General features: G+C 47.1%; 1 protein-coding gene across 1 annotated transcript in view; it reads left to right on the top strand.

The window, feature by feature from the left end:
- The first annotated feature begins 9,637 nt into the window (after nt 1–9,637).
- Nucleotides 9,638–21,618, top strand: part of RETREG1 (reticulophagy regulator 1) — a 126,526-nt gene continuing 114,545 nt past the window's right edge. Inside the window, exon 1 of the mRNA XM_057539160.1 lies at nt 9,638–9,999. Coding sequence (XP_057395143.1) covers nt 9,683–9,999 — 317 coding nt within the window. The 5' untranslated portion in view covers nt 9,638–9,682. The remainder of the gene's footprint in view (nt 10,000–21,618) is intronic.

Here is a 21,618-nt window from a genome sequence, read left to right as displayed (position 1 = left end):
CCCAATTCACCTGCCACTTCACCACCAGGGTTATCCTTCTAAGATAAGAATCAGATCACATCACTTACCACCAAAGCTTCCCCATCACCTACAGGATGCAACTCAAACTCCTCAGTGTAACATGAAATCTCTTGATCAACTAGCTTGACTCCCAGCTCCATCTCTCTTACTCCTCAATAAATACCCCAAATTCTAGCTATATTTAACTACCTGTGGATCCCCAAACATGTCATGATCTCTTCACACCTTCATGCTTTTGTACATTTTGTTCCATTTTCTTGGAATGCCTACCAATCTGTTTTGAAAACATTCTGACCTCCTCTTCGCATCCTAGCTCAGAGCTACTCTTTGTTCTGAAGCTGTCCCTGGATGCTTGGGCATAATTTTCAGACAATGATAAAGATCTTTTCATAAATCTTGTTTTATTATATTGGCATTAATGTATGTGTCTGTATTTCTCAAAAGACAAGGGGCTCTTTGACGGCAGGGACTGTGTCTTATTCATAATTAGATCCCTAGTCCTAGTCTTTGTTTAGCTCATAATAACCACTCAAAACATGTTGAGTCCCTGTTTATGTGTTAGATTTTAAGCCCTTTGAAGGCAGAAACCACATTGTTGTTTATCTTTGTATCACTCACGGTACCTCTCATAGGATCTTGTATATAGTTGATGTTCAGTATAAGGAGATTGAATTACATAGATAAGCTACAGTTCTCTGGAGAAAACAGAACTATTTCACTTCCTGTTGCTATGATTCCCATGCTCTGTTGTCACAGTGATTTTAAGTCAAGCAAGAGTTCTTGGAATGGAGAAATTATCAAAGGTCACAGTCTCGGGCAGAAGGAACTAGAAGAGATCTGTGTTTAAAAAAAAAAGAAATATATATATATATATATATATATATATATATATATATATATATATATATAAACGTTCTCTATTTCCTATTCTCTCATACAGTCTTCTAAAAAACATCCGTTTGAAAATGTTCAAACCCACAGGAAAGTTGAAAGAACAGACCAACGAACACCCAGATACCCCTCACATAGATTCACCAACATCTTGCTGCACCCATTTCCTCTATCTCTGTATTTATATCTCTTTCTATATATATATATATATATACACACTTCCTTTTTGCTGAAAGCAGATGGCTGCTCTTCTGGCATTTCACCCCTAAATGATGCATATTGCAACACTCAGAAGGAGGACATTCTCTCACACCACCACAACACCATTATCATACCTAAGAAAAGCAGTATTAATTCAACAAGATCACCTACTATGCAGTCTGGACTCAAATTACCCTAATTTTCCCTCCAAATGTCCTTGATACCTATTTTTTTGGACCCAGGATCCAATCAATTTTCACACATTGACTTGGTGGTTATATTTCTTTATTCTCCTCAAGTTCTTCCTCTGTTTTTTTTGTTGTTAAATTTATTTTATTTTTGGCTGCATTGGGTCTTCGTCGCTGTGCGTGGGCTTTCTCTACTTGTGGCGAGTGGGGGCTACTCTTCGTTGCAGTGTGTGGGCTTCTCGTTGCGGTGGCTTCTCTTGTGTGGAGCATGGGATCTAGGCTCACGGGCTTCAGTAGTTGCAGCTCGCGGGCTCAGTAGTTGCAGCTCGCGGGCTCTAGAGCGCAGGCTCAGTAGTTGTGGTGCATGGGCTTAGTTGCTCCATGGCATGTGGGATCTTCCCGGAGCAGGGCTCGAACCTGTGTCCCCTACGTTGGCAGGCGGATTCTTAACCTTTGCGCCACCAGGGAAGTCCCTATTCTTTTTGATCCTTAAAGTTTCCCAGATTTGGTCAGTGGAATCCCTTTCAAGCTGGCTTCTGTGTCCTTTTGATATGAACTATTAAATTGTCTTTGAACATGTCTTTGCTTTCCAGCATGCAACACGTTCCTAACTCAGACCTACTCTCAGCCAATTCTCTAAGGAGCCTTAGTTCTTTTTGGTAGAAAATAGTTAGAAACCAGCACCTGGTCCCTAAGTGAGCTTATTGCCATGGGGTATTATTGATTCAGGCTCTTCCTGTGGGCAGAGCTAGAATATCAGATCATGATCTCATAGTTAATGATGGCTCCAATTAAAATCCTACACCACAACCCTTGATGATCTGTACTTGGGGCTCTTCTGCAAAGGATGGGCTTCTCACCTGAGGTTGCAGTCCAAGGACACAGAAGGAAAGATTCCCTTGCCAGTCAGCTAGTTGTATCCCACAGTGGCTGCCTGCCAGGCTTCTCAGAGTGGGCAAACTTGTGTACAGAAAGGGGAGGATCTCTCACAAGGGAGGGCAATGGACATTATCCAAGTGAACATTATCAAAACAGCCACCTGGGACCCAATACTTACCTACCTGGGGATTTCTTTTTACATAAAATCAGTTTTTGAAGATTTTCTACTTAGGAATAAATTAAGGACAAAGCTGCTTTTGTAGTTTTCGCCAAGCAAATGACATCTTTCCAACTAAAAGCCACTTGACCAATTACCCCTGGAGAAAGGTCCCCCTTATTTCCTCTGAACAGAGTTCTCAGGGGAATGTTGTGGTTAAGCCACCCTTGTGGGTGAGACTACTTTCTGATTCAGCACACTGCAGAGGATTCTGTGAAATTCTATTAGTACACAAACTTTGGTCTCTGTTGCAACTGCAATGTTTGCACGTGGTACATCTTCCCGTGAGATACTGGGTGATGATTACAAAATGTCTGGACATAGTATCCAGATTCCCACGGAGATATCCCCACCCCGGGTCTCGACTACAGTTATCTCAAGTCATTTCCACAACAGTCTTGAGACTCAGGTATTATTCCTGTTTTAAAAGATGAGGAAACCAAGACTCGGAGAGTCTGTGTTAGAACACAAAGCCAGAGAGCTACTATATTTTACTGATGCTAAGGTGCCGTAGATTTTAAGGCATATTTCATTCCCAGGTATGTTAAAATGCGGGGGAGGGGGGAGTGTGTTTTAGGGTCAATAAAACATAATGGTTAGTGCCTGGACACTAGGATCTACAATCAAATTCAGATCTTCATGAATGTGAAACCCATGCTCCTTGCACTTGAGGAAGGATTTCCGGACAAGGAGCGGGCTGAGCTGCAGAGAGAGAAGCTAGGGCTGGAGAAGACGGGAAAAAGTTTAACCGTGTCAGCAAAGGCATGAATGTGAGCGCTTGCTTGGAGTGTGGACTCGGTGAAGAGTTAATCTGACTGGTGAAGAGTTAATCTGACTATAGTCAAGTATTCAGATTAGCGAGCAGCTAATCTGCCTAAAAAGAAATACGACTTTTAGAGATGACCCAGGACTTTAGAGGTGGCTTGTGATTATTTTGATTTAGCGGTTCTAGGTGACGGGACATCGTTGGAAGCATGTGGGGGGGTGTCCCGTGTTGAGAGCTGCGTTTTAGAGGATACGTGTATGGTATGCATCGGAAGAGAAGGAAGCACGGGGCTACTGCAATTTAGACAGCAAGTGACGAAGCTTGGACAGGGAAGGTGGCTCTGTTTTAAGAAGAAGCGTTCTCAGCGGCTAGTGATGGATGAGTGATGGATGGGGAGCCTATATAATTTATCATCCAAACCCGACACCTTTGAGAAAGAAAACGAAGTGCTATTAATAACCACGCCAGGGCCTTCCCTGGTGGCGCAGTGGTTAAGAATCCGCCTGCCAGTGCAGGGGACATGGGTTTGAGCCCTGGTCCAGGAACATGCCACATGCCATGGAGCGACTAAGCCCACGCGCTACAACTACTGAAGCCCGCGCGCCTAGAGCCCGTGCTCCACAACAAGAGAAGCCACCGCAATGAGAAGCCCGCGTACTGCAACGAAGAGTAGCCCCCGCTCATCGCAACTAGGGGAAGACTGCGTGCAGCAACAAAGACCCAACACAGCCCAAAATAAATAAATAAATTTATTTTTTTAAAAAACCACGCCAGACAATAGGCATAAGCCAGGACTGTCGTGGGCAAACCCGACATATGGTTGCTCCACACAGAGAAAGGAGGAGTGACCAGAATCAAAACTCACTCCGGTATTTCTTGCCCTGGGGACTGTGGGGTACTGTGGTTTCCAGCGCAGTTGTAAAAGCTCCTTCTTGTGCCAGGGTGGTGGTTGTCTTTGTGATCTCCCCCTGTCCTCCCCAACAGGGCTTGTGAGGAATCAGACAGGATGGGTTAAGAAACACAGGATGGGTTAAGAAACAGGCTTAACTCATAAGGAACAGGGACCCACTGGGGTAGACATTCCCGAAGAAGGAGTCTCTTCCCTCCAACTCTGTCACCTCCCTTCCTTATAGGGCAAGAGCAAGAACTACCTCAACGGTGGGAGAAAAAACGGTCTATAGGTGCACTGGATGTCAGCGGTGGGCAGAGTTTGGGAAATCCAGCAGCCCAGCACCTGGGGAGCTTGAGGCCACTGAGCCTGTGGGACCCTGAGTTCATGTGCATCTTCTCCCTGGAGAAAGGAGAAAGGCCTTCAGTCCCAGCCAGGCCCTTGTCCCTGCAACCCAGAGGAAGCTCCCAAGGCTGTTCTGGGGGGCCTGGTTTAGGGCAGGGGTGGGACAGCAGAGTGCAATGGGGTAGACAGAAACCATCAATTTACAATAAACTGGCCTCCAAGCAAATGTACTATATACTGTGAACGATATTAAATATAATCTCCAAATTCCTTTGATGGCTCAGAAGGCACTTAGAGTCCTGTAAAGCTTAAGCGTGCCCACGAACAGCCCTGGCTGTGCCCATTTATGCACGGGTCTAAGAGGATGCACGTGACACAGCCTGACTGCATGATCTCAACAGGGCCTGGGCCACCATCCCAGCCTAAAATGTCACCAGGTTTTGTGCCTGATTTCTAATGAACTAAAATTAGTAACAGGTGACAAGCCAAATACAGACTCTGAAGGGATGTCTGTGGGATGTAACGCTTGTAGCGATTCCAGTACATTCCACTAGTCTAATTTTAGCTTAGAGAATACCCCTGGAGACTGAAGGCCTGATTTGGAGACCTGCATTTAGAGACGAGCACATCGCAGTTTTGCTTTGATGATGGACATCAAGCTGGGGCCTCAGGAGACTGGAATTTTGAGTCTTTCACTTCCTTGGTAAAAACAAAGAAACGACGATAAAAAAGAAAATCCACCAATTTCAGGAATCCTCCACTGCTCACAGAATTGTGTCTAAACTTGGCAACTGATACTCAAAACTCCCCTCCGTCTGATCTGTTTGTCCGCAAGTCTCATCACATTCTCTGACCCCCGCAGTCCGTCTGATCTGGCCTCTGAACTCATCCTGGCCTGCCCTCTGGCAAGCTCTTGTACAGGCCACTCCCTCCACCTGGATCCTGTCCAGGACCCCTGCTGCGCTCTGAGCTGCAGACCCCTGTCCCCACCCGCCCAACTGGCATTTCCGGAGATGTCCCAAACCTGCCCCTCCCCCTCTCCCCATCCTAGTGAAGGACAAGGAGAAAGTCTGTTCCAGTGTCTCTGCCAGGCACCATGGAATCCATTGCCCCAGATACTTTTCTGAAACACAAGCAGGCCACTTTACTCTCCTGCTGAAGGCCCACCTAAGGCCCCAAAGCTCAGACTCCTCAGCAGCCCCATCGGGGAGACGGTAGACTTCCGCACCTGCCCGCCAGAATCCTAAGAGTTTATACAGAGGCCGTAACGGGGTTCAGTTACATTGACCGTCCAGACGGTCTCAACACCACACTGCTCTCTCACGACTGCATCCTTGGAACAGCTCCGCCTGTGGGAACGGCGGGCAGAACATATCTTCCAAGGACAGGGGAGGGAGTGAGGCGCCTCCAGTTGCCTGGGTCCAGCTTGAGGCTCAGTTAGCGGTCACGTCCTCTCGGTGACCTCCTCCAACAGGACCGGAACGGTGGGCCAGTCTGCCGAGTTGAGTGTAACCGCTAGGCAGGTGGGAAGGGGTTGGAAGTCAATGTTCTGAAACCATCCTTGCTGATCACGTGTGTGTGTGCTGACGTGTATGCCTGTGGGTAGATAAATAGTACCTTTTTGGGATATATTCTTGTAGTGTGACCTCAGGTCCCTTAAATTAACCTTCCTGAAGACTTGATAAAGCTCTTTTGTATATTATTAGGGAATAACACGTAAAACTGAGTACTCCAACTGGGTATGGCTGACCACCATCTTGCGGTTCATTTCTGGTTAGCACCTCCCTTACAGAATGCTTATCAAGCACAGATTATTCTGGGTTGGATATTCCAATTCTAAAAAGCGCAACAGTCAACCCAAAACAGAAATAGCTAATTCCTTTTGTGAGCTGGGCCTTGGAAACCAGGCACACTCTTCCTTTCCAATCCCTCTGTTGTTGCGTGATGTTCCTATTTCTCTCTGCTTAGATTGAACTATTAGGTTCTCCTGACTCAGTGGCAAAAAAATTAGGGAAAGTTAGGAATACAGACTAGAGGATATGGTAAGAATAGGAGGGTAGAATTGCTTTAACAAAATTATCAGCACACAAAAATCTATCTGCAGGACTAATACAATACAACATGGATGTACGGCTCCTTCATTTAAGGACCTCCTGTAGGAGTCTAATATGAAACATTTTAGGGAAAAAAAGAAACCAATATTGGGGCATTTCCCTCTCGTTCAAGGCTTAGCTTGGTGTTGCCGATGTGACCTCCTAGAGTGGGAATTAATTATTCATTGTTTTTCTCTCCTATTACAAGCTTTCTAGCTACTTTTGGAAGAGAAAAGCGAGTGGCCTCTTTCAAGAGTTCCTGTGTGCATTTTGGTTTACTTTGCCTGAGCTGTTATTTTCTGAACTGTCGCTTAGATTCAGTGGCTATAACTATTTCTCTCTCTCTCTCTCCTTTTTTTTTTTCCCTCTGACACATACCCATTTTCTTTGTTCTCCTTGGATCTATATTTTCAAATCATCTAGCTCATTAGTGTTAATCACTCTGTCCCCAGGACACAGAGATGCAAAATTCAGAAGAGACTCTTAAACGGTAAGGTTACCCACAGGGGTTTTAAACGTGACATGTTGTTGGAATGAGGGGACAACGTTTATTTTAAGCATCATTAGCATTATTTTTACGTAGTCTTAGCACTGAATACATTATTCACACATCACAAAGATAATTAGACAAAGAAAAAACACACAGTAGCACCCATTTATGTGTCTAGGCCAGTGTCTACTCCTGTGACGTTATCTGCTGGTAGATTAGAGGTCAGAGGTGAAAAAGACAGATTAGCGCAATCAGTCCAGTTTTTTGTGCAAAACAGTGTTGGGTAGCATTTTACTTTAAGAGAGAAGGAAAAGATTTCACAGAGCTGTGAGCAGGGAGCTTTATTATTAAATGGAGAGAAGTGCTGCAAACCACATGTAGCAACTGAAGTTGAGCTTTTATGTGTCTAGGTTGTCAACAGCTTTTACGATCTCAACCTATCCTGACAACAATAATTAGAATTCCGGGGAGAAGGAGGAACGTGTAGGATCTTGTAGACGTGTTTCTGAAAGCATATCATGCTGATTTGGACAACGGGGATATCAGGTTCCTCACCTCCTCTGCCCTGCAATTCTTCCCTCCAGCTGTGGAGTCTAGAGACGAATCTCCGAATCTCCGAATATTGCAACCCCTGGGCTGTATCCAGTGCTAAGCAAAGGCCAGGTGACACAATAAAGCATCCTTTATCTTTCAAAAGCTCCTGCACTAGGACCAAGAGAGGGGACAACACCCGGGGAAAGATGGTCTTTCTTTTGTGGAAAAAAAATAACGGGATTGTTTTCACATTGCTGTTTCATGCCTCCCTGGCCACTCTCTACCGGGTTGTCGCGATTCTTTTCAAAGACAAGTCAGAAACGTGAGACTCTGCGTTGCCGGCAGGTCAAAAACTAAACTTCCTTCCACTAGTGGATCAGTCGAGGCCTTGGTGATCTCCTGCAAATATACATAAGGAACCGTGACCTCCACCTGCAAGTCCGTAACTTCACTCGTGTTGATTTCCTGACAGAAATGACTGCCTCCCCTTCCCAACCTCCACTTTACTTCCTTACAGTTCAGGGCAGATGCCGTCTATTCCAAAACGCCCCTTGAAACCTGACTCCTCCTCCCTGTCCCTAATTTTGGACGCACGATTTAAGTAAGGACTCTTAGCCCTGAGTGATTATTTCTGTCACAGCAGTTATCACGATTGTCACCGGCCTGTCCTAGGACTGTGAACTTCCTATGTGTGGAAGCCCTATCCACAGAGCTGAGCAATATGTTGGGCACATAGTAGGTGCTCAATAAACCTCTGAGTGAACTAGGAATACACCCTCTTGAGGTATAACCTACATACAGGAAAGTGCACACATCTGCAATGTACTGATCAGTGAATTGTTTACATATGTGTACACAGAGGTATGAACATATATCATGACCCCCAGAGGAACACTATAGAACATTCTCCAGAGGCTCCCTGGAAACAACAGGCTTTAATTGCTCTGGGAATGAGCCCCATCCATCCTATGAAAGAAGGCTGGTTGCCAGTAGTGAACTCCAAGAGGATGTAAGATGCTCTGATTCATCACAGGTAGAACGCTCTGGATGGGGAAGGGACATTTTATTCTAGAGAAAAGTGGCAACGGGGATTAAAGAACAGAACCTTTACAAAAGGCAAATAGTGAAAAGGGAGCATAAAATTTACCTTTCTTCCCTCCCCCCCCCCGCCCCCACTCACCCGGAAGCACGAGAGCCAGTGAGGCCCCGGAAGGAAGGTCTCAGGACTCCCTGTCACGCCCTCACAGCGCATTACCCGTCCTGATACCTGTTGTGACCAGAGTGACTCTGAATGACCGCAGTCAAGGCTGCCCAAACCTGTGTGACACACGCAAGGGGTCCTGCTTCTCAGCTCCCCGCTCACCTGTGCCTCCCACGGACCAGCAGCGTGCGTTCTTGAGCCAGATGACGCTGCCCGCAGGTCGGAGAGGAAGCCCCCAGACCCCTTCCCCATCACTGCGGCCTGGCTTTCCTGACTTGTGAAGCCAGAGGGCCAGACGCTCGTGAACTGACCCAAAATGGTTTTTTTTTTTCCTTCCTTTCTCAATCCAACCTTTATATCATCACGTTATTCGCAGAGTACTAAAGACCTGTGCTATGGGTGTGCAATCTGTCCCTGCAAGGGCACTGGGCCTGCGAGGGGGGCGGGGGGCGTCGGGTCGCTGGCGGCGGAAATGCGCTGCCGGGGGAGGGGCGCCCGTCACGCCCGGTAAGGCTGCGGGCTGGGCGATCGGTGGCCCTTGCTTGAGAAAGTGAGGATTCCAGTTGATTCCGCCCGTGGCCCTGACTCGCTTTTATATAAGTGGCCGGGCGGCGGTCCTCTACTGCGCCGTCCCCCGCAGCTGGGAGGGAAAAGGCGGTCACGCTCCCTCGGTCCCGGGCGGGGCCCCCGCTACCCCCGGGACACCGCCCCGCTCGCACGCCGGGGCGGCTGGGGGAGGCCGCCCGGCCCCGCGCCGCCCCGCCCCGCCCCGCCCCGCGCGAACTGGGCCGCACCCACTTCCCCCGGGAGGCGCCCCGCCGCGGCCGGGGCTGACGTCACAAGGCACCCAGCCGCCGGCGCCCCGCGGTGCGCGCCCCGCGCCGGGACCCGCCGCCCTCTCGGCGCGACACCTCGGCGCGCCCGCGCGCGTGCCCGTGCCCGTCCCCGCCCGCCAGCGCCGCGGAAGATGGCGAGCCCGGCGCCCCCGGAGCCCGCCGAGCAGGGATGCCCGGCTCCCGCAGCCGCCGAGCAGGCGCCCCCACCGCCGCCGCCGCCGCCGCCCCGGGCTCCCCGCGAGGAGCAGGAGGGGGGAGCGCAGGAGGAAGGCGCGGCGGCGGGCGCGGGCCGGCAGGTGGAGGAGGCCGCCGGCGGGGTGGCCGCCGCGGTGACCTGGCTGCTGGGGGAGCCCGTGCTGTGGCTGGGCTGCCGCGCCGACGAGCTCCTGAGCTGGAAGAGGCCGCTGCGCAGCCTGCTCGCCTTCGTCGGGGCCAACCTGCTGTTCTGGTGAGAGCTCGGGGTGGGTGGGGACGCCGGGGAGGGCAGGTGACCTTGGGGCGCTCGGGGGCGGGCGGAGGGCGCGCCCAGGGCCGGGGCGGGGGGAGGTGCACGCCGGACCCCGCGGAGGAAGGTGTCAGCCCTGGCCCACTTTCTCGGCCACCTTTCTCAAACAGGTAGACACACACTTCAACTTTCCTCCAGACCCACCTCCCTGTAAACAGTCGTCATCCTCCGTGTGTGGATGCAGCCTCGCGGGACAGGTGGTGGGCTCACCCCCACGCACCTGGACCGACAGGTGTGCCCGGAGTGCACTTGGCCTTCGCTTTCCGAAACTCGCAGGTCTTGACCTGCTCGCCCAAAGCCTGCCAGACCACAAACACTTGAACGTGCATTCGTTCTTGCACCCAGAGCGGGCCTATCTGGACCAGCTTAGCTACACGCGCAAGACTGAGCCTGTCTCCATCAGCCACCTGAGATGGGCACTGAATGATTTGTTTTTCCGTTCCCTGGAGGGTTGGGTTTACTGTCTTTACTCCCTGATGAGAAAACAGGCGGCAAACAGGTGGATTAGGTACATCACCGTGCCCCGCAGGTGTGCAGTGTGGAAAACAGTGGTATTTTTAGCTGAAGAACAGAGAGAATACACAGGAATGTTCTGTGAAAAGCCCCTGATCAACAGGTTTGTCTCTTCAAAAAGCACCCTTCACCCCTAAAGACAGGGAAGTGTATGGCTCCTTCACTGAAGGACATGCCTGTCGTCTGTTACCAGTCTGATGGAGGGTGGAGAAGAACCTTCCTTGTCTGCACCTGTGTCCTCATAACAAGCATGACCCACGCAGTGCAGAATAGGCAGAGCTTCAGCAGAGGATACTTGTTACAGGACATAGATTTCTTAAGCTTAAAGCGAGGAAATAAATGACCGAAACATACACAGCTTGCCACTTTCTAGGTTAGCTCCTTTAACCTGAAGGTTTTTCTGCAGATCTGTGCTAGCCCTGGTTTTTCTCCTGAAATGAGCTGTTTCTTTCTTTCTTTCTTTCTTTTTTTATTATTTATTTTTTTGGCTGTGTTGGGTCTTCGTTGCTGCACGCGGGCTTTCTCTAGTTGCGGCGAGCGGGGGCTACTTTTCGATGTGGTGCACGGGCTTCTCATTGCGGTGGCTTCTCTTGTTGCGGAGCACGGGCTCTAGGCTCGTGGGCTTCAGTAGTTGTGGTGCACGGGCTCAGTGGTTGTGGCTCATGGGCTCTAGAGCGCAGGCTCAGTAGTTGTGGTGCACGGGCTTAGTTGCTCCGAGGCATGTGGGATCTTCCCGGACCAGGGCTCGAGCCCCTGTCCCCTGCATTGACGGGTGGATTCTTAACCACTGCGCCACCAGGGAAGCCCGAGCTCTTTCTTATTAGACTCCCGAACGTGAATTAACCGCACTTTGGGTCTCTTAGCTATCAGTGTTTCTAGAGTATATTCCGTAGTTCTGCAACCTGTTACGAAGTTACAGTGGGCACTCAAAAGAAGGACAATATAGTGTCTGATGCTAGATTGGGCAACAGTCCCATAGTCTTAGGGCTGGGTCTCCCTCATTTTACCAATGAGGTAAAATTCTCTTTCTTAATTTTAAATTTTATTTATTAAAAAAAATAGCCAATAGCCTCAGAGTTCAAAAGTTTAAAGGTACAAAAGGTTAAACACTCTGTAAATCTTTTTCCCATGCCTGTCTCTGGCTACCCACTTTCCTACCAGAAGCAATCAACGTTACGCGTTTCCTGTGTATCTTTCCAGACAGTGCATATTTCAGCAAATACAAAATATTCTACGCAAATTGTGGAATACTATCTGGACTATTTTTCCTCTTAGTGTACTTTGGCGATCACTTCCTTGTTCTTTTCCAGCTGCACAGAATTCCACTATATGGATGTCACGGATTAACCTGTCTCCTGATGATGGACTAAGATTGTTTCCAACTTTTGCTATGACAGCATTATAGCTAATGGCCTAAACATGCATTATTTTGCATATAAGCAAGTATTGCTGTAGGATGAATTGCCAGAAGTGGAATTGTTGCGTCAGAGGGGATGTGCACTTGTAGTTTTGATGGCTATCACTGTTATTATTGCACTTCCCTGGAGTTCTACCAATTTATACTCAAACCAGCAGTGCGTGTGACTGCCTGTTTCTTTATATACCCTTGCCTAACAGCATTTTATTAAACTTTTTGATTTGCAGATCTGATAGGTGAAAAAGGCTATCGCAATATGGTTTTTTTTTTTTTTTAATTAATAGACTTTTACTTTTTTTTTTTTTTTAAGTATTTGTTTATTTATTTATTTATGGCTGTGTTGGGTCTTCGTTTCTGTGCGAGGGCTTTCTCTAGTTGTGGCAAGCGGGGACCACTCTTCATCGCGGTGCGCAGGCCTCTCACTATCGCGGCCTCTCCTTGCGGAGCACAGGCTCCAGACGCACAGGCTCAGTAGTTGTGGCTCACGGGCCCAGCTGCTCCGCGGCACGTGGGATCTTCCCAGACCAGGGCTCGAACCCGTGTCCCCTGCATTGGCAGGCAGACTCTCAACCACTGCGCCACCAGGGAAGCCCAATATGGTTTTAATTTGCATTTCTCTGAGACTGAGCATTTTTTTCTCACATTCAAGAGCCATTATAATTATCTTTTCTTTGCGTTATCTGTTTACAAATAACTTTTGCCCATATTTTTAATTGAGCCATTGGGCTTTTTCCTGTTGATTTGTAGGAGTTCTTTTTTAAAAAAAAATAAATTTATTTATTTATTTATGGCTTCGTTGGGTCTTTGTTGCTGCGTGCGGGGGCTACTCTTCGTTGTGGTGCGCGGGCTTCTCATTGCGGTGGCTTCTCTTGTTGCAGAGCACGGGCTCTAGGTGCGTGGGCTTCAGTAGCTGTGGCCACGGGATTAGTTGCTCCGCGGCATGTGGGATCTTCCTGGACCAGGGCTCGAACCCGTGTCCCCTGCATTGGCAGGTGGATTCTTAACCACTGCGCCACCAGGGAAGTCCCAGGAGCTCTTTTCATATTAAGAACTTTAGCCTAATTTCTGTAACATGAGTGGCAAACATTTTTTCTGTGATGTATTCTTAATATCTATTGAAAATAATGATTTTTGCATAAAATAATTGAAAGGCATATTTGGTATTATTCGGGAGTGATGTTTTTCATCCATATATTTTTTAATAAGTCTAATGGCGAGGCAAACAATGGCCAGGCATTCAGTCTAATTATAGCTTCCTGTTTATCTGTTTTATTTCTTCTCCTGTTTGGAGAATTTACATTCCATTTGTATATTTTCTTGGACAGAAACATGACAGTCCTGCCTTTTAAATTTGAAATACTTGTTAATTGGAATTTCTGACCCATTTATTAATTTTATTAAAATGTTGTTTTTTTCCTCATTGTTGCTTTTGAGGTTAAAATATTTTTCAAGGACTTTGTTTTCTCTAAATAGTGTATTTCTTATCAAGTGATCTCAAATTATGTGACACTCTAACACTGTGTCCCAAGGACTCTAAAGCTCTGGATTTTTTTTACATTTACTAATTGTTTTATTTTCAGTAGTGCAAATTGAATACAACCTAAATGACAGAACATAAGACAATGGTTTCATAAATGGAAGTAGTATATCTAATGAATAGATCATGCAGTTAGCAAAATGGTAATTAAGTATACTGCATAATATAAAGCTTTGTATTTTTTATTAAAAAATACCCAAAAAGATCAATGTTAGAAGCATAAGAAACCCAAATCTTGTCACTTTTCTTGATGTTATTTTTGGGGAAATGAACTTTTTAAATGCATATTTTTGATTGTTTAGTACCTGGTACCAGCACTAGCGTTCAGGATTTTGAGCCTGGGTTCAGAAGCTCTAACATTTATTACCTGCCCATTATCTGCAAGATTTTAGTGCTGTGCACTGAAAGCACAAAAGCTGAGACTTGGCCATAACAAATGGGTATAACTCAAGGCTGAATGGAGCGAGTGTGGTAAAGAGTCAGAGACTGGATCATTCGTTTTGATGCAGTTTTTTGGGGGGAGGTGGCATCCTGGCTGGAAGGGACTGTGGGGTCTTCATAAGGAGATCACGCTCGAGTCAGATTTGGATGGACAGGAATGATTTGGGTGGATCTAGTATATGGTCGACAGCATTCCAGTCCTAAGGAATTGTACTTAATGTTTCAACCAATATATTCAACTGATGCAATGCCACATGAGTTGGTGGAGAAAAGTAGGGGAGATGAGAGTGGCTGGGTGTTTCGGAGACACATCTGGGGGCAGTGGTTGCCTCGAGTGTCATACTTTGTGTTTGGACCTGTTTTTTCTATAGGCAATGGGGACCCAAAAATGCCTTGTAAAAGTGCCCATGAATATTTTAATGGGCAAGTAAGTTGTGGTACATTTATTCCTACCATAAAATAACATATAGAACAATGAAAATAAACTAGAGCTATAGGCAACAACACAGATGAATTTTACAAATGTAATTTTGGGAAAAAAAACACAATATGTACAGAATGATTCGAGTTTTTGAAAACTATGCAAAACGAAACAGTATTGATCAGGGATATATTGATAGAAGACATTCTTATCTGCAAAATCAAGAGAGTGGTTATCCCTGGGAGAGGGAGAAGGTTTGATGACAGAGGGCATGTGGAAGGTTTTGGCGTACAGGCAGTGTTCTGTTTTTTGACTTCAGTGGTGGAAGTTACCTGGTGTTCAAGTTATAATTATTTTAAAACTATGAGTATGTGTGTGCATTCTTATCTTTGATATATTTTTTGAAAAATACTAAAATACTAAATAATGCTTAAAAAAATTGGTATTCACTCAGAGCTCAGAGGAGTTTGATAAAATACAGACCGTATAGCACCTGTCTCAAGAAGCAGGGTTTCCACAACCTGAAATAGATCGCACAACAGTCTTATAGTCCTAGGGTTGGGTCTCTCATTTTACCAATGAGGGACATGTTTGTGAATTCTTTTTCTTAATTTTAAATTTTATTTATTAAAGAATGGTCAGTACAGCCTCACAGTGCAAAAATTTAAAAGTATAAAATGGTAAACAGTTTGAAAGGCTCTTTCCGACGCCTGTCACTGGCTACCTGTCTCCTTCCGGGGGCAACCAGTGACACCAGTTTTAAGCACGCCATCAAATAGAATGAACCCAGTGAAACAGAAAATACCCATTTGCTTTTGTTTTTAAAGAACTAGCTGCTTGTGGTATACTGTCAATAAAACGCACACACTCTAAGTGAACAGTCAAATGTAAACGCCCACGGAACCACAATGGCAATCAAGATCTAGAACATTCCATCACTCCTAAAGATTACTTTGGCTTCCTTTCCCACCCGTAGCCACCCCGGGGATTGATCTGTTTTCTGTCCCTATAGATTAGATTTGTCTTTGTTAAAGTTTCATATAAATGATACCTTGTAATATGATGTTTTTGTGCCTGGCTTTGCTTACCCAGCATAAAGCTTTGAGATTCATCCCTGTTGTGTATATCAGTTGTTTGTTTCTCGTTATTGTTGACTAGTCTGCCACTTCGGGGATATAACTCAATTTGTTTATCCATTTGCTAGTTGATGTTCTTTGGGGTTGTTTTCACGGTTGACTATTATGAGTAAAGCTATTGAAAAAATTCAGGCACAAATCTTTGTGTGAAATGTCTGGTTTTGGTGAGAGGAGTGTGGCAAGCTCTGGCCATGCTTTGTATGGCAGTTGCCATACAAAGTGGCAGTTGCAATGTGGCAGTTGCCTTGGGTAGCAAGGGCTGGAGGATTATGTCTGTCTTCTTGGTCTTCTTGCTGGTCATGATACTGAAACTGAATGCCACACACAATGCAGCCTGGAGAGCTGCTCGGATGTGATTTAGTCTTGAACCCGCAGTTGGAGACCATGCATGCAGAGAAATCTATGCTGGGCCTCTTTCCTCAGAGCATCTGGCACTACATGATGACATTACCTTCCACTTGTATAAATAGTTCAACTGCAAGAAACTGATTAGCCTGAGGTGAGGACACAAGGGCATGCCCTGCAGGAGACCTTGGGTCCTCTAACTTTTGCCGTATTTCAGGCTGAGCACCTGTGCAGTCTGGAATGCCCAGGACCCACTTAGAGTCCTTGGAGGCCTGTCCTCTAGAGTTGGTTTGGAAGGTTGCAGGGTCCAGCTCCCACTTGATGTCAAGAGCCCCTCTATGACATCGCTGACGGGTTGGGCCAGCTTGCATTAGAGCAGTGCCCCTCAAAGAGCGATCTCTTACTGGCATCATCGTGGCCATCACCTGGGCGCTTGTAGAGATGCAAATCGTGGGCTCCACCCCGCACATATGAGCCAGAATCCCTGGGGTGGGGCCGGAGCATCTGAATTTTCTCCAGCTGACCAGGTGACTCGAGTGTGAGAATCACTGCATTTGAGCACTTTCTGGGATCATGAACTCTCTTCTCCATAAGGCAGCATTTCCACTGCTGGACAATTCTGACTAGCAAATATTTTTCCTATACTGAGTTAAGCTCACCTCTTTGTTATCTCTACAGCTGCCCAAGATCCAGGCTCCCTCCCCAGGACAGTCCTTTGTCTGTTTCAAGATTTGTTCTGTTCTCCATTTCTTCTTTCCCCCAGGTGAGAAATCCTGGGCTCCTTGCACTCACCAGACTCTTCTGAACATGCTTCAGTTTGTACGTATTCCTCCTCAAATGCAGCATTCTGAGATGATGTGACCAATGGGTACTTTTCCCCATCTTCCTGGACAGAATCCTTCTCTTCACATGGCCTGAGATAGAATTTCTTTATTCTACTTGATAGTAACTCCTTTGACAGCCACTACTATTAATGATTGCTGCTGCCATCAAACTATACCTGTGTATATAACTATATATGCAGGTATAGTTCGTCAAACTACAACTAGTAAAATTATTAAGGATGCTCACATTTAGCACCTCATTTAAATCTTAACAGCAACCAGTGAGGCAGGTATTATTCCCTTTTTACACAAGAGGAAACAGGCCCATAGAAGTTAATTGAGTTGTTAACGATGACTTTAACCTGTACTATTCAATAGAATATTTGCAGTGATGGAAATAGTTTACGTTTGTACTGTCTGGTATGGTAGCAAGTAGCCTATTGTGGTTATTGAGCTTATGACATGTGGCTAGTGTGACTCAGGAACTGTATTTTTAATTTTCTTGAACTTAAACTTCAGTTCAAATAGCTACATGTGGTTAGTGGCTACCCATATTCAGTAGCACAGTCCTAACCTGGGTCACGGGCCTGGGTGATGAAGCCATGTCCTTTTCTATAAATTCAGTGTTTCTTTCTTTCTTTTTTTTTTTTTTAAAAAAACTCTATTACTCTAAGGAATAATAGAAGACAGATACGGGAACCAACAATTAGGGCTTACATTTTTCAGTGTTACAGAATTTCACTTAATAGTTTCAGCATGGGGTGAAAATGATTATGTTGGGGGAGGGTTGGTTCTGCATTGAGAGGGATCTTTTTTAGCCTGTTAGCGAGTCTAGTTCACGTCCCTCGCCTTATCTCAGCTCCATCTGGGCATCAGGAGCCGTGGAAGAGTGTCTGCTCCAGACCCACATGGTGTTGGGTCCATGGGGTATACCAGAAGTCCCAGGTCTGCACTTGGCTCTGAGAGCTTACTCTCTGCTTTAGAAGACATGGCTGGTTCAGTGAATTGATTGAAACAATGCACCATACTTCTAAACTGTATGCCACCGTTTCTAGGGCTTTACAGTTTAGGAATAGTGGATATCAGAGGGGTTTGGAATAGATGATGAAATCTCTGTGCGATTTATTGTATGTATAGGCCTAGCAGAGAAGGTGTAACTATAAAAGTAAGGTTAACAGTGAGGGCTTTCCACGTGGGGCAAACCCAGGTATAAATGGGGGACGTGCACTGGATGTTGTCAGTCTGGGGAGACTCACCTGCCTCAGGCTGAGGGTACATTCTGGGGAGCGGGAAAGAGAAATTATTATTCTTGTATGCATGGAACCAGCATGGGATCTGAAACCCTGTAGATGCTCAAAAAGGTTTAGTGAACGGGACTGGACTAAAGGGTATTCCCCTAGCCTGGAGAGGGCAGGGCTGGTTTAAGGAAGGTCTTGCAAAATAGAAAGGCTTCAGGTCATTGAAAATAGTTGTGGACGTTTTTTATATTCAGTAAATGTTTCTTGAGTAGTGGCCTCATGTGCTTATTCTTAGACCCAGGAAATCTTTCACGAGTTCCCATGTAAGGCTGTTCTCTAGGCCTTGGTCCTTTAGCACCAGGAACTGCTGGTTGAGGACCTAAGAAATGGGGCTGTTTTTACCAGATTAATGCTCATTCTAGAAACCCATCAGGTTTTCTTCTCTAGTGTAATAACCACAAAGCTCATCTTTAGTGATCTTGCACAGTTTTATGGTTATGCCTATTTGGGTAATAACTTTCCCTCAGCTTCTTTTTGCTGCTCTTTTTCCTTCTTATCCTGTTGTGCGTGAATGTTTTTAAGCTGCCTGATTGATCGAAATGAGTGCAAATAAATGAGGTGTATCATTATCACTAGCTGCTGGGAATGCCAGACACATTCTGACCCCTGGTGAGAGGCACAGATTAGTAAGCAAGTAATTCTCAGGTTATGCTGCGAGCACTAAATTATCATACATGGGCCAAGATGAGCCAGTAGGATTTCCTTAGGCAGTAAATGGGGGTATGGAGATTGGGGGAAATACAGGATAATCAGTATGTAAAAAGTGGAAGAGAACTAATACATATTGAGTAGCTATTATGTGCTAGGTACTCAGTTAACTGATGGAAGCTTGAACAGGGTACACAGTAGCACTCATAACTATTCATTTATATATAGAGAGAGGGGAAGGGAAGGGGAGGGGAGGGGAGGGGTGGGACAGGTATTTTATGTTCTGGAGGGAATATCCACAGGTGAGTTTGGAAAGAGAAACATTGGGGTCAGTTTCTGAAGAGTTTACTATTGGATTGTGCTAAGGAATTAGGACTATATCAAATAAACAGTCTCTGTCTATTACTTTTATGTAAGAGCCATCGTATATATACTGTCATATAGCCATAGTCCCTTTCTTTTAAGACCTCCATTCAAAACTTCAACAAAGGGCTTCCCTGGTGGCGCAGTGGTTGAGAGTCTGCCTGCCAATGCAGGGGACATGGGTTCGAGCCCTGGTCTGGGAAGATCCCACATGCCGCGGAGCAACTAGGCCCGTGAGCCACAATTACTGAGCCTGTGCGTCTGGAGCCTGTGCTGCGCAACAAGAGAGGCCGCGATAGTGAGAGGCCCGCGCACCGCGATGAAGAGTGGCCCCGGCTTGCCACAACTAGAGATAAGCCCTCGCACAGAAACGAAGACCCAACACAGCCATAAATAAAAATAAATAAATACTTAAAAAAAAAAATTAAAAAAAAAAAACTTCAACAAATATTTATTGTCTACTACATGCTGACACTGTTCTTGGTGCTAGAGATGTAACAGCGGACAAGAAAGCATGAGATCCCTTTTCTCATGGAGCTTATATTTTCGTGGTGGAAATGGTGGAAGAAAGACAAACAAATGCACAAAATGCTAGGAGAAGCTAGGTGCTGTGGAGAAAACTAAAGCAGGGACTAGGGACAAGGAGGGACCAGGAGGTGCTACTTTTCTGGGGTAGCCAGTGCAGGCTTCTCAGAGGAGTGACTGTGAGCTGACGCCCGAAGAGCACATTAGGGAGGGATCCAAGCAGCTACTTCTGCAGCAGAATGCTGCAGGCAGAGGGAACAGGCTGTGCAAAGGCCCTGGGGTGAGTGGGCTGGGGGTGTTTGCGGAACAGCACGGAGTCCAGTGTGGCTGCAGCTGGTTGAGCAAGCAGGAGACACCATTAGTTTTAGCTCAGAACTTCATGCAGCGAGTGTGCCAGACTATGCTTACCGGCTTTCCATCACCACCCCCCCCACCACCGGGTGAATGAGGGGAGCGAGAACCTGGGGCCAGAGGTGGGGCAGGACACCTTTGCAGGAACACGTGGTGGTGAAGAGAGGCAGCGGGGTGGGGAGACTCTGGCGATAAAATCAGGACGACTGAGTGATTTCTTGGATGGGAGAAGAGAGGGGGTGGGGGAGTGCCTCAGCCTCCAAGGATAAATGAGGAGTGGCTGGTGTTAACCATTCTGAGGGTCACTGGGGTTGCAGCAGGGGACGGGTTGGGTTGAAGTACAGATGTGTGTGTGTTGGGGGGGGGTGGAGTTTCCTAGGGAGCACCTGCTGGGCTGTATGAGAAGAGAGCCTGGGGAGAGTGTGAGGAAACCGACCTCAGCAAGGCGGTGATGAAGGAGCATCTTTGGCAGGAGGGTCAGAGCGCGGCGAGTCCCAGAGAGCGGGGTTCCCCGGGAGCCAGGTGGGGTCGCGGCCAGGTCCGCTAGGGTTCCATCGGCAGGTGCCCCTTCCTGGCCGGCATGAGGGCCTGGCCTTCCCAGTCACACCAGAAGGGGGACCCTCCCTTCCTCCCAGCCCCTCACCACCTTCTCCTGGTGAGGGGCTGGGAGGAAGGGAGGGTCCCCCTTGTGGTGTGCAGAATCGTGGCTCAGTCTCTGTGGAGGACAGAACTCCCTACCCTGCCCTCGAGGGCCCCTCTGGGATTTGGTCCTCAAGCCAGATCCTGACTTGGCCAATGGGAGTTCAGACAGTTTAGGAAATCCGTTCTCTCCCCAGTGCCTGGCTTTCATGCCTATGAAGATAGCTGATTTTGAATGTCAGAAGCGTTCTTTTGTTAGCTGTTTCTGTTGATTCCAGCTGTGGAAGAAGGACCTTGGTCCTTGTCTTTGAGGAAGGAATTCAGCAAAGGGACCAAGACTGTGAAATAGAGACGGTGTTTATTAGAAGCAAAGTACATGTGGAAGAACACACAGGCAAACTTGGAGCGAGTTGCGTGCAATAGGGGTGGCTTAGGTTGCTTGTATGGGGGCAGTTTTCCGGGTGGTCTCCGGCCAGTCGTCTCACTTGTGCTTTCACGTGATCAGGGCTCAGTGCTCCTGCTGGTATCTTATCTCCAAGTATCAGCAGGAGACCAGTTGCAGCCCCTCAACGTGGAGCCAATCTCCTACCTCCCTGTGTTCACTCCTTCTGCAGAGTCCTGAGCCCGCCCCCATGCCGTTCTCCACCTGCTCTGCTGATGCCTGATGGGTCCTCTGACAGGTGCTGGCATCTGTGAGGATGGAGGAGCGGAGAGGGAAGGGTGGAGACAGGGGAAGGGAAGAGGGACAGCAGGGGGCTCTGGGGAAGCCCATGGGGGCTGGGCTTAGAAGGACACCTCCTCCTCTGACACCTGAGGACCAGGGGGAAAGGTGGGCACACCTGGAGGGCAGGTGGCTAGGGGGTCACCTGCCAATGGCAGCTGATTTCTCTTTGAAGGAGGAGGAGGAGCTCCTGAGACTGAGGCGGTTGAGGGCAGATGAGACTGGCTGTTGCTTTCGTGGGGAAGGACGTCCATGTTTACAGTCCCTTTCTTGTACAACTCTATTTTGCTGTTGGCTCTTAGCATTTTTTTCTGTTCGATCTTTCTAACTCTCCAACATTTCTGGAAAACTCCTTTTGATAAAGGTCAACTCTATCAGACCCA

Source organism: Balaenoptera acutorostrata, chromosome 2 (assembly GCF_949987535.1).
Source record: "Balaenoptera acutorostrata chromosome 2, mBalAcu1.1, whole genome shotgun sequence".
Taxonomy (NCBI): domain Eukaryota; kingdom Metazoa; phylum Chordata; class Mammalia; order Artiodactyla; family Balaenopteridae; genus Balaenoptera; species Balaenoptera acutorostrata.
The sequence above is the reverse complement of the archived record's forward strand: the minus strand, read 5'-3'. Positions and strand labels throughout refer to the sequence as shown.